A 15,486-nucleotide genomic window follows, 5' to 3' on the forward strand; every position below is an offset into this window, starting at 1 on the left:
AGCGGCATTAGTAAGGAGCTTTTAGAGGCTTTGCTGAGGCTCTTCATAGGAAAATGCAAAGTTCTCTGGATTACGCTATGAACATAGATTTGCGAAAAATGTCTGTACTAACTAATGACCAAAATGTTCCAAACAAGACCTATACCATGTAATCATTTAATCTTTTGTTGGATTGTTTATTACAGTAGACCACAAAGGCACAGAAGGGAGGTACAAGAAGAGACGCACAAGCAAGGCAGGTATGCTGATGTCTTTAATGTCCATTTTTATGCTTTTTCTCTGACTCTAGGTAGTAGTATCTGATGTATGTCTGCCTGAAGTGCCTATAATGTCTGCAGGTAATGTACTAGTACGGAAACAAAAAAAATGCAAATTCTACTAAACCAAGTGGAAAAGCAAGTGCATAATTATGCATCTGTAGCCTTTCCATCCACACAAGTGATGTGTAACCAGATTAATATTATCAAGTATATGATATGGTGTAGAAAAGCAATGAAATGCCTGAGCTTATCTTTAAGACTCACGTATCGATGCTCTATGATACATTAGTGCTCTTATCTCATGTACAAGGACATTTTATGTGATTTAATGATGGTGTTTGGGGAAAAGTCTGGACCCACATTTGGATCATGTCAGTGACACGTGATGCTTTTGATTACATTTTTTTCTTTGTAGGTTTGAAGGCATGTTTCATTTTTAAAATTGGACGCAGCATGTTCTGTTGGTGGCATTTTGTTTTCTGATGTCATACTTTAAGGCTCTGTTCCCATGATGAGTTTTTGGCGAGTTTTCGACGCTGCGTATTTTCACCACATCAAAAGTGCAGCTTCTTACATTTCCAGAAAGTGGACGGGATTTATAGAAATCTCATGGCCACTGTGATTTTTTTATGTAGCATAAACTGATCTGCGCTGCGTGTTTCAAATCCCGAACATGTCAATTTCTCTGGTGGGTACACTGAGATTTATGTGCAGATTTTTCCCATAGGCTTGCATTAGATGTAGAAAATCAGGAGGCAAAAAACACATGTGAGGTTTTAGTGTTTTTCCGTTGCGGAAATGTACTAGAAATGCATGTAATCAGCACATAAAAGTATCAAAAAAGTTTTGTCAAAGCCAAATACCAGGAAGTATCAAAAACAAAGCAGCTTTATTTAAAGCATGACGCACCAACAGGAGACAAAAAACGCAGCGTCAAAACATAATAAAAACGCAAATGTATTCACAATCACAATCATAAAATGCAAATAACCTAATTTCCATAAAAGGTTTAGAAATTCCGCAAAATCAAAAATGCATGAAATACTCATCGTGGGAAACGTACCCTTATAGTGTAAAGTGCCGTACATTACTTTCTATGCAAAAAAACAGCATTTAAATCTTTTTTGGTTAAAAACATATTCCACCTGGATTATGATACATGCGGCACAGTCATACAGTTCTCCGGAGAATCTGAAATATAATTTAGACTTATTATTGAGAAGGCACCTTGTAGAAGACATTATTGTGATTTGGCTGTTTTTTGTCACTTCCCGTTGAATGATGGAATCTGGCACTTTTGGTCCAAAATTGGACCCCGTGCATTGCCCAAGAGCCTACATGCATAAGGCTCAGTGGTGTGCATGAGCCGTTAATGTGATTAATACCATACAATAGCTGTGTATGCCAGTTGATTAAAAGATTGCATTAGTGCCCCTCCCTACCATGTAAAAATGACCTGATTCGGCTGCCAGAATACAGAACAATAGCTGATTTTCTGTTGTTTAGAGGAAAGGGCTGCGGAGCTGATAATATTGCACTTACTAAAATAAAGCACTGGCTAAGCAGTTTACTCTGCCGGAGGCATCACGTGGCACAGTGGCTTCTCTTAGCATCTCCATTTATTCCTGGAATAGAGCCAGTTGGCTTTTATTTGGGATATTTTTACTCTAATGCGTAGCTTAGCAGTCTGTCGTGGACATATATCTGCATTCCTCGGATTTCATTTATCAGTTTTAAAATGTATTTCTCTGATAAATAATAATTTTTCCACCTTTTTATATAATTTCCTGCATGAAGCATATCGTCTGTAAGTAGAAAGCTACGTAATATCTATTAACCAAATAATAGGCCTAACTTACAAAGGCACTCCCATAAATAGAAATCAATCAAAAAGCACACTTGGAAGCATAAATGCCAGTAAAAAATATCAAATTTTATTAAATCACAACAATAGATTAAAAACAAGTCTCATAGTAGCCAGTGGGAATACTAGTGACAGAATAATACTGGTTACGTATAGGAACATGCCAAATCACATAAATACATTTACCTATATCTAAGGCATAAGCCACACATAAATAAGAAGGTAAGAACGGTAGAGACAAATCTCCTTTATATATAGCCTATCAAATATAGCCCAATCCTAAACAACTCTATGATAGTGTAGATATAAATGTTTCTGTCACTTGTAAAAAAGCAAAAACCTAAATTAGTATAGAGGATAAGGGCAAGTATATGCACAAAAATCCAATATGTCTGCCAATAGATGATGATGTATGAATAATAAATCCAATATGTCTGCCAAATGATGTTCCCAAAAATAATAATAAGGGAAGAGGTAAATACCTTCAGACACAATATATAGCCAAGTTGCTAATTAGTAGAACATTATCCAATAGAGCAGAACACATCATATGTTACACCAGTGGTAAAACGTGCATATAATACATCAGCCTAAAAATAAAGAGAGGGCATATTACCTAAAGACGCAGCTCAGTATACAGACCCCGACGCGCGTTTCGCGGTATGCTTTGTCCAGGGGGATAGTCACCTAATTGCCTTTGCGTGCTGCTCATTTTCATGGGCATATTTTGGCCTTTTGGATATGAGATGGACTCCCACTCCATGTTAATACAACCATAACTACAGTAAACCTAGACACTGGAATAAATACACAAAACGCATTATTCTGGTTGTCAAAATGGCCACAGCTTTATTTAAATCACAGGATTAAAACAATCACAGTAGTAGTCAGGTGGAGTGATAGCACATTGGGATTCACAAGCACTGTGATATCCCCAGCTGTCTGACATACAGCACCAGGACAGACAGCCATAAAGGGGCGGCACGCACTGGGGGGCCATACAAGCAGAGCCAGTAAACTTTCAGGGCCACAAATGACCCTATTATTCTCACTCCTGTACTTCACCACCGTGCCCGCCCCTGATTGACATTACCATTACAACGTCCTTGAGGCTGGCCACCAAAGCCGAGCCTGCTCACCACCATGAGGTTTTACATCCTCTACTAGTGCAACTTCCATCTGACTCCTATAAAAGTCACATATGAAACTTTTAACCATTTTTTATTTTCATTTATTAAAATGTTTTTATTTTTATAACTTACTTTAGTAAACTTATAAAGTAGAAGTCCCTGCAAAAGCATTAAGGAGACTAAACTTGGCAAACCTCCGACTCGCAGAGTCATCCTACAGCTATCAGGAGAGGCAAAAAACCCCTATGGCGGAAACCTCTAGGGAACCATGGCTGAAGGATTGCCCTTTCCTTGGGCTTAGAGGTTAATGCTAATGTTAACTCTTTATAGCATTGTAAGGAGGTTGCTTTCCCTGCTCCTTGCCTGGAACCACTTAGTCAGACAGCTGGGTTGTTGGGGGGAAGACTTTCTGCCCTGGACGGAGGGGACCAGGTGACTGCTGGGAAGAGAGGGGTGTGGTCAGAAAAAGTGCGGGAGAGCAAAGACAGGGCAGTGCGCCAAAAAGAGGGCAGGCTGCAGCGCTGTGCTCCTCTAAAAGTAGTGCTCCCCGTGAGGGCACTGAGGCTGAGATACCCACCAGAGTGAAGGCTGGATGTGAGGGTGTAGACTCGGAAGCCTCCTGAATCAGAGAAGACTCTTCCCCTGACAGCGCAGAGACAGTGACTTGTGTGCAGCCCTGGTGACCGCAGTGACAAGCAAAGATCCCTGAGTGTGATAAGTAACTGCCCAGTGTGTGTGCGACATTGTTACTACAGAGAAACTGCCAGGCTGACATACAGAGACTCCTGCAGCAGTGACCGAGACTGTGTTACTTCCTGATTTTAGTTTCACTTTGAAGAGAAAAGACTGCACAGGTTTAACCCCAGAGTTTCCAGTTCTCAGAAGACAGGAAAGACTTCAGAATCTTCAAGTGTTGCTGGTGACTGTACCCACATTGGAATAAGGACCCTCCAGTCAGGATCTCCCTCGACTGATAAGTTACAAGAACACTCGTTTTTTCCATTTCTATTCTGCTTACTGTTTCATAGCTTCAGTTAACTTGTTGTGTACTGTTATACTGCTTGCTTTATCTCTATTAACCTCCTGTTTACTCCCTGCGAGGAGAATCTTACTCCTGTTAATAAATTCCCCTCAACAGTTGGTCTGTCTGTTCCGTGGTAACATACTCAACCCTGCACTCTATTACAGCATGATAAAATTGGACATGGTACAAGATATACAATGGCTAATTCAACAAATACAATAAAGTATTCATCATTATACAAGTAATGGTTAAATAAAATGTTTTAGGACAGTAATTATAACAGGGCGGGTGATGCTTTCTCCAGTTCATCCTGTGAGAGAAAGAGGGAGAGCTATAGGACTCATACTCACTTGTGTGAAATACGGCCGAGTCTCGCATGTTAAAACCCGGCTTTGCCGCCGGCACTCCAAAGCTCCGCTCCCACGTGCCGGTGGCAGAACAGGTGTTACCATGCGAGACTCGGCCGTATTTCACACAAGTGAGTATGAGTCCATAGACAGAGAGTTACCTCCTCTATATAAGCCCTACCCTCCTCACAGTAACACACCAGGCACAGACATACTGTGCTCCTTCCTCTTAAAGCAACATCACTCTAGCTTAAAGTCTACACCGCTCTACAAGCAAAGCTCCAGGAGTTAAAAGTCCACTCCTCCCAAAGTCATGTCCTCTTCTGCTTATATATCAGAACATGCTGAACCAAGGCAATACATATACAGTATATCAACACATACTTCTATATCAAATACATTAGTGGTAGTAGTGATATATATGTGCACAAAGTGTAATGGTAGACCCATTCGGGATAGATATGTCTGTTACCAATGGAAACAGACCTGAATATAGGTTGGAAAGGAGTCACAGTAGAGGATGCAAAAAAATAGATTGAAAACTAGAACACCTTTATTAAAGACATTGATGAAGTGGTGGCACAACTAACAGGAGTGCCTGTACATGCAAACAGCAACAAACCGTGGGGACATATACTGTACAATAATATTATATACAAGATATTGCACCAAAAGAAAAATAAATACCGTAGGATGAACAGTACAGATAGATGTACTTGTGTCCAAGTGGACAGACCCGACCAAAGCTTAAGGGCAATATCATAGTTCTAAAGTGCATAAAGTATATAGTATATCCAAAAGAGGCCATGAGAAAGGGCAATGTGCTTAAAGGGATATGTTAAGGCGGTAAGCACAGGATAGAAGTATATGCCATAGTTTAAGAGGAATGATACTCTCAAACATTTAACCCTCAGTGTAAGTCTAGATGCAGATATTGGAATAGCAGCATGTCATATATAGTACTAGATGGTGGCCCAATTCTCACGCATCAGGTATTCTAGAATATGCATGTCCATGTAGTATATTGCACAGCCCACGTAGTATATTGCACAGCCCACGTAGTATATTGCCCAGTCACGTAGTATATTGCCCAGCCACGTAGTATATTGCCTAGCCACGTAGTATATTGCCCAGCCACATAGTATATTGCCCAGCCACGTAGTATATTGCCCAGCCACGTAGTATATTGCCCAGCCACGTAGTATATTGCCCAGTCACATAGTATATTGCCTAGCTACGTAGTATATTGCCCAGTCACGTAGTATATTGCCCAGCCACGTAGTATATTGCACAGCCACGTAGTATATTGCCCAGTCACATAGTATATTGCCCAGCCACGTTGTATATTGCCCAGCCACGTAGTATATTGCCCAGCCACGTAGTATATTGCCCAGCTACGTAGTAAATTGCCCAGTCATGTAGTATATTGCCCAGCTACGTAGTATATTGCCCAGCTACGTAGTAAATTGCCCAGCCACGTAGTATATTGCCCAGCTACGTAGTATATTGCCCAGTCACGTAGTATATTGCCCAGCCACGTAGTATATTGCCCAGCCACGTAGTATATTGCCCAGTCACGTAGTATATTGCCCAGCTATGTAGTATATTGCACAGCAATGTAGTATACAGCACAGAGCCACGTAGTATATTGCCCAGTCACGTAGTATATTGCCCAGCCACGTAGTATATTGCCCAGCTACGTAGTAAATTGCCCAGTCACGTAGTATATTGCCCAGTCACGTAATATATTGCCCAGTCACGTAGTATATTGCCCAGCCACGTAGTATATTGCCCAGTCACGTAGTATATTGCCCAGTCACGTAGTATATTGCCCAGTCACGTAGTATATTGCCCAGTCACGTAGTATATTGCCCAGCCACGTAGTATATTGCCCAGTCACGTAGTATATTGCCCAGTCACGTAGTATATTGCCCCGCCACGTAGTATATTGCCCAGCTATGTAGTGTATTGCACAGCGACGTAGTATACAGCACAGACACGTAGTATATTGCCCCGCCACGTAGTATATTGCCCAGTCACATAGTATACAGCACAGAGCCATGTAGTATACAGCACAGAATCATGTAGTATACAGCACAGAGCCACGTAGTATACAGCACAGAGCCACGTAGTATACAGCACAGAGCCATGCAGTATATAGCACAGAGTCGGGTAGTATACAGCACAGAGCCACGTAGTATACTGCCCAGTCACGTAGTATATTGGCCAGTCACATAGTATGCACCATATCCTTGTTAAAAAAAAGAATTAAAATAAAAAATAGTTACATACTCACCCTCCGGGTGGACCCCGGATCGAAGCGGACGGTTACGGATGCTCGTCGCTCGCTCCGGTCTGAAGCTTGCATTGCAGTCTCGCGAGATGATGACGTAGCGGTCTCGCGAGACCACACGTCATCATCATCTCGCGAGACCGCAATGCATGCAGCGGTCACCGGGGCGTTGCGAGGAGCATCCGTAACCGGCTGCTTCGATCCGGGGTCCACCCAGAGGGTGAGTATGTAACTTTTTTATTTTTTTTATTATTTTTAACATTAGATATTTTTAGGCATAGGCAGCATGAATAGTAAAAAGTTGGTCACACAGGGTTAATAGCAGCGTTAACCGAGTGCGTTACACCGCGGTCAACTCTGCCATTAACCCTGTGTGAGCGCTGACCGGAGAGGAGTATGTGGACGCCGGGCACTGACTGCAGGGAGGAAGGAGCGGCCATTTTTTTCCGACTGTGCCCGTCGCTGATTGGTCGTGGCTGTTTTGCCACGACCAATCAGCGACTTGGATTTCCATGACTGACAGAGGCCGCGACCAATGAATATCCGTGACAGACAGAAGGACAGACAAACGGAAGTGACCCTTAGACAATTATATATATAGATAATGCTCACATAGACAAAGTTAGTGGGCCCAGAGTATGAGGTGTAAAGGCATGATTACCTGATACAATGCTGAGTAGGCGCGCCTCCGGGGGTTTTTGCATCAATATTTGTAAGCTAAAACTAGAAGTGGGTTTGAAATGGAAGAGGTACAGATGTTCACATTATGGTATTTTCTATTTTATTATCCACTCTTAATTTCAGCTTACATTCACCGAAACAAAATTGTTTTGTGGCCTATACATACCAGTGAGAAATTGGCCAAGAGCACATTCTAATTCACTTTTTCTGATCTGTCCTTTAAGAATATACTACATTATACTGCATGTATCAGACAGCACGCACCCATACAAGTTTATGGGTGCGTGCAAAACATTGGACTGCACTCAGATGTCATCTGAGTGCAGTCCGGTGTACGAGGACTCACAGAATGAAGACAAAATTAAGTTCTCCATCTTCTCCACACCTATGGTCCAATTCTCGCATGCAAGAGAATCGAATGACAGTAAAATGATACTCGGATCACGCTCGCAACAGAGTTTGAGCTGAAGGTCATTTGCATATAGCATTCGATTCTCTCACATGAGAGACTCATCGGTTGCTTTACACTAGTGTGAGCAAGCCCTTAAAAACACTTGGCTCAATACAGAACTCTGGAAATAAATATTTGGAAACATGTAGATTTATCTGCATTATAAACATACGGATGGGTCAGAAAGAAGAGTGGATTGAAAGTATGCTTAAAACTTGGAATAGCAATAATGGCTTAAATTTATATTGAAAATATGCCATTTTGTCCATTGCTTTTCTGTATTTGCTTTTTTTATTTTTTTTACTTATTGCTACAGTTTTTAATTCTCTTCTTTTTTTCAAAATCAAACAAAAAGACATTTGAAAAAAAAGAAAAGGCTAGTATAGGCAGCCTTAATTCCAGAAAGGTTAATAAGAAAAAAAATTGATAACAATAAAAGACAAAAAAATTCAAATCACAAATGCCATCAAGAGACGAGCATTTATAATGAAAATCAGCACTTAGGTGCCAGGAACCTTCACAACTATTTATATCAGTCGTGGTCCCAAATTATGACTACACTGTGTGCAGAATTATTAGGCAAGTTGTATTTTAGAGGATTATTTTTATTATTAAATCAACAACTATGTTTTCAATCAACCCAAAAGACTCATAACTATCAAAGCTTAATATTTTTGGAAGTTGGAGTGTTTTTTTTTAGATTTGGCTGTATTAGGCCGGGGACACACACAACGTATAAAAATACGGTCTGCTTTACACGGACGAGAATCACACAAATGTTTACAAAACAGTGATCCATTTGCAGTGCGAGGATGCGATTTCCTCGCATCAAATTATCCGTGTGACATCCGTATGGCATCCGTACGGCGAGATTTTCTCGCTGGCTTGCAAAACGGACATAGAATGGATCCATGGCCTCAAAAATTATTAAAAACATATATACAGTCTAAATATATATATGTCAGTGAGACACATATATATACATATATTTATATTTCATACAGCGCTAGATAGCAGAAAAGCCGGTAATTTAATTGCCGTCTTTTGCTATCTCCTTCCCAAACCCGACAGGATATGAAACATGGTTTACATACAGTAAACCATCTCATATCCCTTCTTTTATTACATATTCTGCCACCGATATATATTACATCCACATACCGCTTGAGACATGCATTCGCCGAAACGCGAATTACATGTCATGTAATGAAAGGCTATCCTCCCCTGTCCCATGTTTGTGCGTGCTGTGGGTAGCACGGTGATCGTTTCTTACTGTTGTTAAATGTACCTGATATTTATCTTAATAAAGTTTTCTATGTTTTGTATACTTTGGACTTTTGACTGTGGTTCTTCTTGTGGGTTATGTGGATGATGTATCTGAGGGATGTGATCACGAATCGCTATATAAACAATGGCAGGTAGCGTTACTCGCTAACCTGTGCTCCTAGTCCTTATCAGCTGCGCATGGTGATCTGGAAGGATGATGCAGTGATACATTCAACAGGTTTTATTTAAAATACCTTGGTGAGATGAGGTGAGAGTGAGGACTGTAGGTTAGAGCTGTTATAGAATCACCAGATAGAGATAATAGAAGCTCCAGGTTAGAGGTAACAAGAGAATCCTTCTCCAGCTCTGCAGCACATGTATATTCCAAGATGGCACGGAGTACAAAACAGGAAGAGAAGGAAAAAGATAGGAGGAGCTATGACAGAAAAGTATTGTGGGAAAGTACCATAACAAATATTACAGTGTAATACAGCAATGGCCAGTAGATGGCAGCAAAGTATAACAAATGCAATATAGGATAGAACTAGGTATATTAGCATTACATAAATGTCCACGTATGACTGAAAGTCTATCAGAATAAACTGAACAGCACATTACATATTCCTCTTTAGTAATGTAAGAAGTGTCTTTGTGTCAAATTTTGGGTCTCTAGCTATTAAAGGGTTAAATCCCGGAAAAAAATGGCGTGGGCTCCCGTGCAATTTTCTCCACCAGAGAGGGAAAGCCAGTGACTGAGGGCAGAAATTAATAGCCTAGAGAGGGACCATGGTTATTGCCTCCCCCCCTGGCTAAAAACACCTGCCCCCAGCCACCCCAGAAAAGGCACATCTGGAAGATGCGCCAGAAGATGCGCCTATTCTGGCACTTGGCCACTCTCTTCCCACTCCCCTGTAGCGGTGGGATATGGGGTAATGAAGAGTTAATGTCACATTGCTATTGTAAGGTGACATTAAGCCAGGTTAATAATGGAGAGGCGTCAATTATGACACCTATCCATTATTAATCCAATAGTACGAAATGGTTAATAAAACACACACACATTATTAAAAAGTATTTTAATGAAATAAAGACACATGGTATTTTAATATTTTATTATACTCTTAATCCACCTGAAGACCCTTATCAACTGAAACAAAGTTAAAAAAAACAAACAACAATATTCCATACCTTCCGTCATTACAGTCTTGTCCCACGCTGTAAATCCATCTGAAGGGGTTAAATCATTTTACACCCAGGAGCTCTGCTAATGCAGCTGTGCCCCTGACTGTAAAACTTGGTGAATGGATGGAATGCAGGGGAATGTACTGTAGTTACCTTGAGTCGCGGTGATGCGCCCTCTGCTGGATGAACTCATATGAACTCGAGCCTGGGAACTTTTCAGAATATTTTCCCACGCTTGAGTTCATATGTATGTAAACCATGTCTGTCGGGTTTGGGAGGGAGATAGCAAAAGCCAGCAATTGAATCACCGCCTTTTCTGCTATCTAGCGCTGAATTAAATATAAATATATATATATATATATATATATATATATATATATATATATATATACAATGGTATTCAAAAGTCATGCATAGGCGTGAAGAAAACTATATGTTTCATACTTCTGCATCTCTACAGTCAAATTGGTGGAACATATATGTTTTTGTAATCCCTCATTGTATGCCATACTAATTTTTGAATGTCCCAAGTGTATAAATTGTTATGGTATGCGCATTTTTGATAAAAAAATTTTACAGCATAACCATATCTACACCAGTACAGTGTGTAGAATGGTGAACAGGTTTCTAAGTTCATTAACTTCCAATGCAAGTTCACACAGACTTAAATTTTACTTTTTAAGATTTATTATTTTTTATTTAATTCAGAATCCTGAAAAGGGCCTTTTGAGTGCATCTTTAGCTTCTAATACTTTATTGGCCAGCCTTTGCTCTTGAGCACCAGCTCGCATCTCTGTGGCATTGAGTGAACAAGCTTCTGCAGATGTTCACGAGTGATGATGTGGTTCCAGGCCTGTATCAGAGCCTCAATCAACTCACTCTTGGTCCTTGGCTGTTTTCTAGATATCTCTAATGATACCTTGTGCCACAAATTTCAAATTGGATTGAGGTCCGGTGACTGAGCTGGCCAGTCAATAGTAGCCACCTTGTTCTTTTTTTCATTCCGTTACTGTCTTAGCTCTGTGACAAGGAGCATTATCATCCTGGAAGATATAATCCCCTGAAAACAGGTGTTGAGCAGAAGACGGCATTTTCTTATTAAGGATGTCTATGTATTTTTTTGCATTAACCATACCCTCCACAATATGAAGCCTTCCAACACCATTGGCTGCCATACAGTCCCAGACCATTACTTTCATCGGATGTTTCACAGAGAAGCTCAAACACTCTGGCTTGCACTCTTCATGTGGGAACCTTCTCACATAAGACTTGCCATCATTTCCTAAAATGCAAAAAGTGCTTTCATCACTAAGTAGCACTTTTTCCCAGTCCTCCTTCCTTCATTTTAAATATTTCAATGCCCACAGTTTTCGCCTTTGTCTTTGTATGGCTGTCATCAAGGGCTTCTTTCGGGCCTTGCACCCTCTCAATCCTGCTTCCAAACATCCCTTCCTAACAGTTGATGGTTGCTACCTCAATATTGCACTTTTCTTGCCATTCTCGCAGAAGCTGAGGAGAGGTGAGCTTTCGATTGGCAAGGGATGTTCTTATCAGTACTCTATCTTCCCTTTTAGTTGACTTTCTGGGCCGACCAGATCTGGGCCTGTCCTGGGTGATTCCAAGCTGCTTATGTTTCTGCAAAATTCTAACGACTGTACTCTGATTACAGCCGACCTTCCTTGCCATCTGGGGGCCAGTATAACCCTCTTCATGTAGCACCACAACTCGCACACGATCCTCCGCAGGCAAAAATCTGAAGGCTCCCATCATAAAACTCTACAGTATGATTCACTAGATAGACCAACAGATAAAACAAACAAACAAAGCAGCAGATGTGATTGGCTGCCATATCCAGGTTATGATTGGTCACAAGAACCTCATCTGTGATTGGCTAATTTTGGATCTGAAGCTGTACAATATTTAGTTGTGCTTTCAATTCCCATATTGTTGCAATAATTTCAGGCAAAACTGCTTCAAAAGCTAAAAATATTACAGGGAGAGAATGCAAAATTGTATTCTGAACAAAACCATATATAATATGTCATATTAGCATCGAAGATATTCTACAGAAAACGTTTAAAACTTGAAAAATCAATTTATCAATTTATCCTGTGCCTATGCAGGACTTTTGAACACCACTGTATATATATGTGTCTCACTGACATATATATATATATATATATATACCTATACTATGTGTACACATTTATTCTACCTATTATATTCTATTCTGTCAGTGTGATTTTACTGTACACCGCGCTGAATTGCCGGCTTTTCTGTAGAACACCTGTGCGTATTTCTCGCAAGTCACACTGCTGGTCCGTGTGTAATCCGATTTTTTCTCGCCCCCATAGACTTTCATTGGTGATTCTCAGCCGAGATACGCTGACAATCGCAGCATGCTGCGATTTCACTCGGATCCTGAATACCGACAAAACAACGGATAATAGAAGCTGCCCCATTGATTAACATTGAGCCGAGTGATATGCGATTTTTTTATCGCATTGCACTCGGCCGTATTGCAGTCTAGTGTGACCCCGGCCTTAGGAGGATATCTGTTTGTGCAGGTAACTATTACTGTGCAGAATTATTAGGCAACTTAACAAAAAACAAATATATTCCCATCTCACTTGTTTATTTTCACCAGGTAAACCAATATAACTGCACAATATGTAAAAATAAAAATTTCTGACATGCAAAAGTAAAACCCCCAAAAATTAGTGACCAATATATCCACCTTTCTTTATGATGACACTCAACAGCCTTCCATCCATAGATTCTGTCAGTTGTTTCATCTGTTTGCGATCAATGTTGCGTGCAGCAGCCACCACAGCCTCCCAGACACTGTTCCGAGAGGTGGACCGTTTTCCCTCCCTGTAGATCTCACATTTTATGAAAGACCACAGGTTCACTATGGGGTTCAGATCAGGTGAACAAGGGGGCCATGTCATTATTTGTGGAGTAGTTGGAGGCATGTGATGGAGCATTGTCCTACATGAAAACCATGTTTTTCTTGAACGATACTGACTTCTTCCTGTACCACTGCTTGAAGAAGTTGTCTTCCAGAAACTGGCAGTAGATCTGGGAGTTGAGCTTCACTCCATCCTCAACCCGAAAAGGTCCCACAAGTTCATCTTTGATTATACCAGCCCATACCAGTACCCCACCTCCACCTTGCTGCCGTCTGAGTTGAAGTGGAGCTCTCTGCCCTTTACTGATCCAGCCTCTGGCCCATCCATCTGGCTCATCAAGAGTCACTCTCATTTCATCAGTCCATAAAACCTTTGAAAAGTCAGTCTTAAGATATTTCTTGGCCCAGTCTTGTCGTTTTCTCTTATGTTTCTTGTTCAAAGGTGGTCATTTTTCGGCCTTCCTTACCTTGGCCATGTCCCTGAGTATTGCACTCCTTGTGCTTTTTGTTACTCCAGTAACGTTGCAGCACTGAAATCTGGCAAAACTGGTGGCAAATGGCATCTTGGCAGCTTCACGCTTGATTTTCCTCAATTCATGGGCAGTTATTTTGCACATTTTTTGCCCAACACGCTTCTTGTGACCCTGTTGGCTATTTGCCATGAAACACTTGATTGTTCGATGATCACGCTTCAAAAGTTTGGCAATTTCAAGACTGCTTTCAAGACATCTCACAATTTTGGACTTTTCAGAGCCCGTCAAATCTCTCTTCTGACCCATTTTGCCAAAGGAAAGGAAGTTGCCTAATAATTAAAGGGACTTTGTCACCTGAATTTGGAGGGAACAATTTTCAGCCATAGAGACGGGGTTTTCGGTTGTTTGATTCACCCTTTCCTTACCCGCTGGCTGCATGCTGGCTGCAATATTGGATTGAAGTTCATTCTCTGTCCTCTATAGTACACGCCTGCGCAAGGCAAGATTGCACTACGGAGGACAGAGAATGAACTTCAATCCAATATTGCAGCCAGCATGCAGCCAGCGGGTAAGGAAAGGGTGAATCAAACACCCAAAAACCCTGCCTCTATGGCTGAAAATTGTTCCCTCCAAATTCAGGTGACAGAGTCCCTTTAAGCATACCATATATAGGGTTTTGCTGTCATTAGACAACACCTTTCCTCATTACAGAGATGCACATCACCTGATTTACTTAATTGGTAGTTGGCTCTCAAGCCTGAACAGCTTGGAGTAGGACAACGTGTATAAAAAGTATCATGTGATCAAAATACAACTTGCCTAATAATTCAGCACACATAACATAGCATGTTTATATGTATATGGAAAGCATCCATATACATGTTTATTTAGAAGTGAGATTACAATACAAAGAGATAAAGAGTTAAATAAAAGGCCATGGAGTTCCTATGCATTGGAAGAAGATCGCAACATTTACTCCCCATACCCAAATCTGGGGAACCTGTCACCCCCAAAATCGATGGTGAGGTAAGCTCACGTCATCAGGGGCTTATCTACAACATTCTGTAATGCTGTAGATAAGCCGCCGATGTTACCTGAAAGAGGAGAAAAAGCGGTTAGATTATACTCACCCAGGGGTGGTCCTGCTCCGATGGGTGTCTCAGGTACGGAACAGCGCCTCCCATCTTCATTCCATGATGCCCTCTTCTGGTCTTCACGCCGTGGCTCCAGCGCAGGCGTACTTTGCCCTGTTGAGGGCAGAGCAAAGTACTGCAGTGTGCAGGCGCCGGAAAGGTCAGAGAGGCCCGGTGCCTGCGCACTGCAGTACTTTGCTCTACCACCTGCGCCAGAGCCACGGCGTGAAGACCAGAAGAGGACATCATGGAATGAAGATAGGAGGTGCCGGAGCGGACCTGAGACACCCATTTGACCGGACCGCAGCGGGCCCGCCCCTGGGTGAGTATAATCTAACCTCTTTTTCTCCTCTTTCAGGTTACATCGGGGGCTTATCTACAGCATTACAGAATGCTGTAGATAAGCCCCTGATGACGGTGAGCTTACCTCACCATCGATTTTGGGGGTGACAGGTTCCCTTTAAGAAAATA

The 15,486-nt window shown here is 41.4% G+C and overlaps 1 protein-coding gene across 5 annotated transcripts in view; it reads left to right on the forward strand.

Moving 5' to 3' along the window:
- LOC138637573 (gamma-aminobutyric acid receptor subunit rho-1) overlaps window positions 1-15,486 on the forward strand; it is a 236,329-nt gene that overhangs the window by 125,807 nt on the left and 95,036 nt on the right. For all 5 annotated transcript variants that reach the window (XM_069726370.1, XM_069726371.1, XM_069726373.1 and 2 more), the window contains exon 2: window positions 186-239. In XM_069726370.1, coding sequence (XP_069582471.1) covers window positions 186-239 — 54 coding nt within the window. The remainder of the gene's footprint in view (window positions 1-185; window positions 240-15,486) is intronic.

Source organism: Ranitomeya imitator, chromosome 5, assembly GCF_032444005.1.
Source record: "Ranitomeya imitator isolate aRanImi1 chromosome 5, aRanImi1.pri, whole genome shotgun sequence".
Taxonomy (NCBI): domain Eukaryota; kingdom Metazoa; phylum Chordata; class Amphibia; order Anura; family Dendrobatidae; genus Ranitomeya; species Ranitomeya imitator.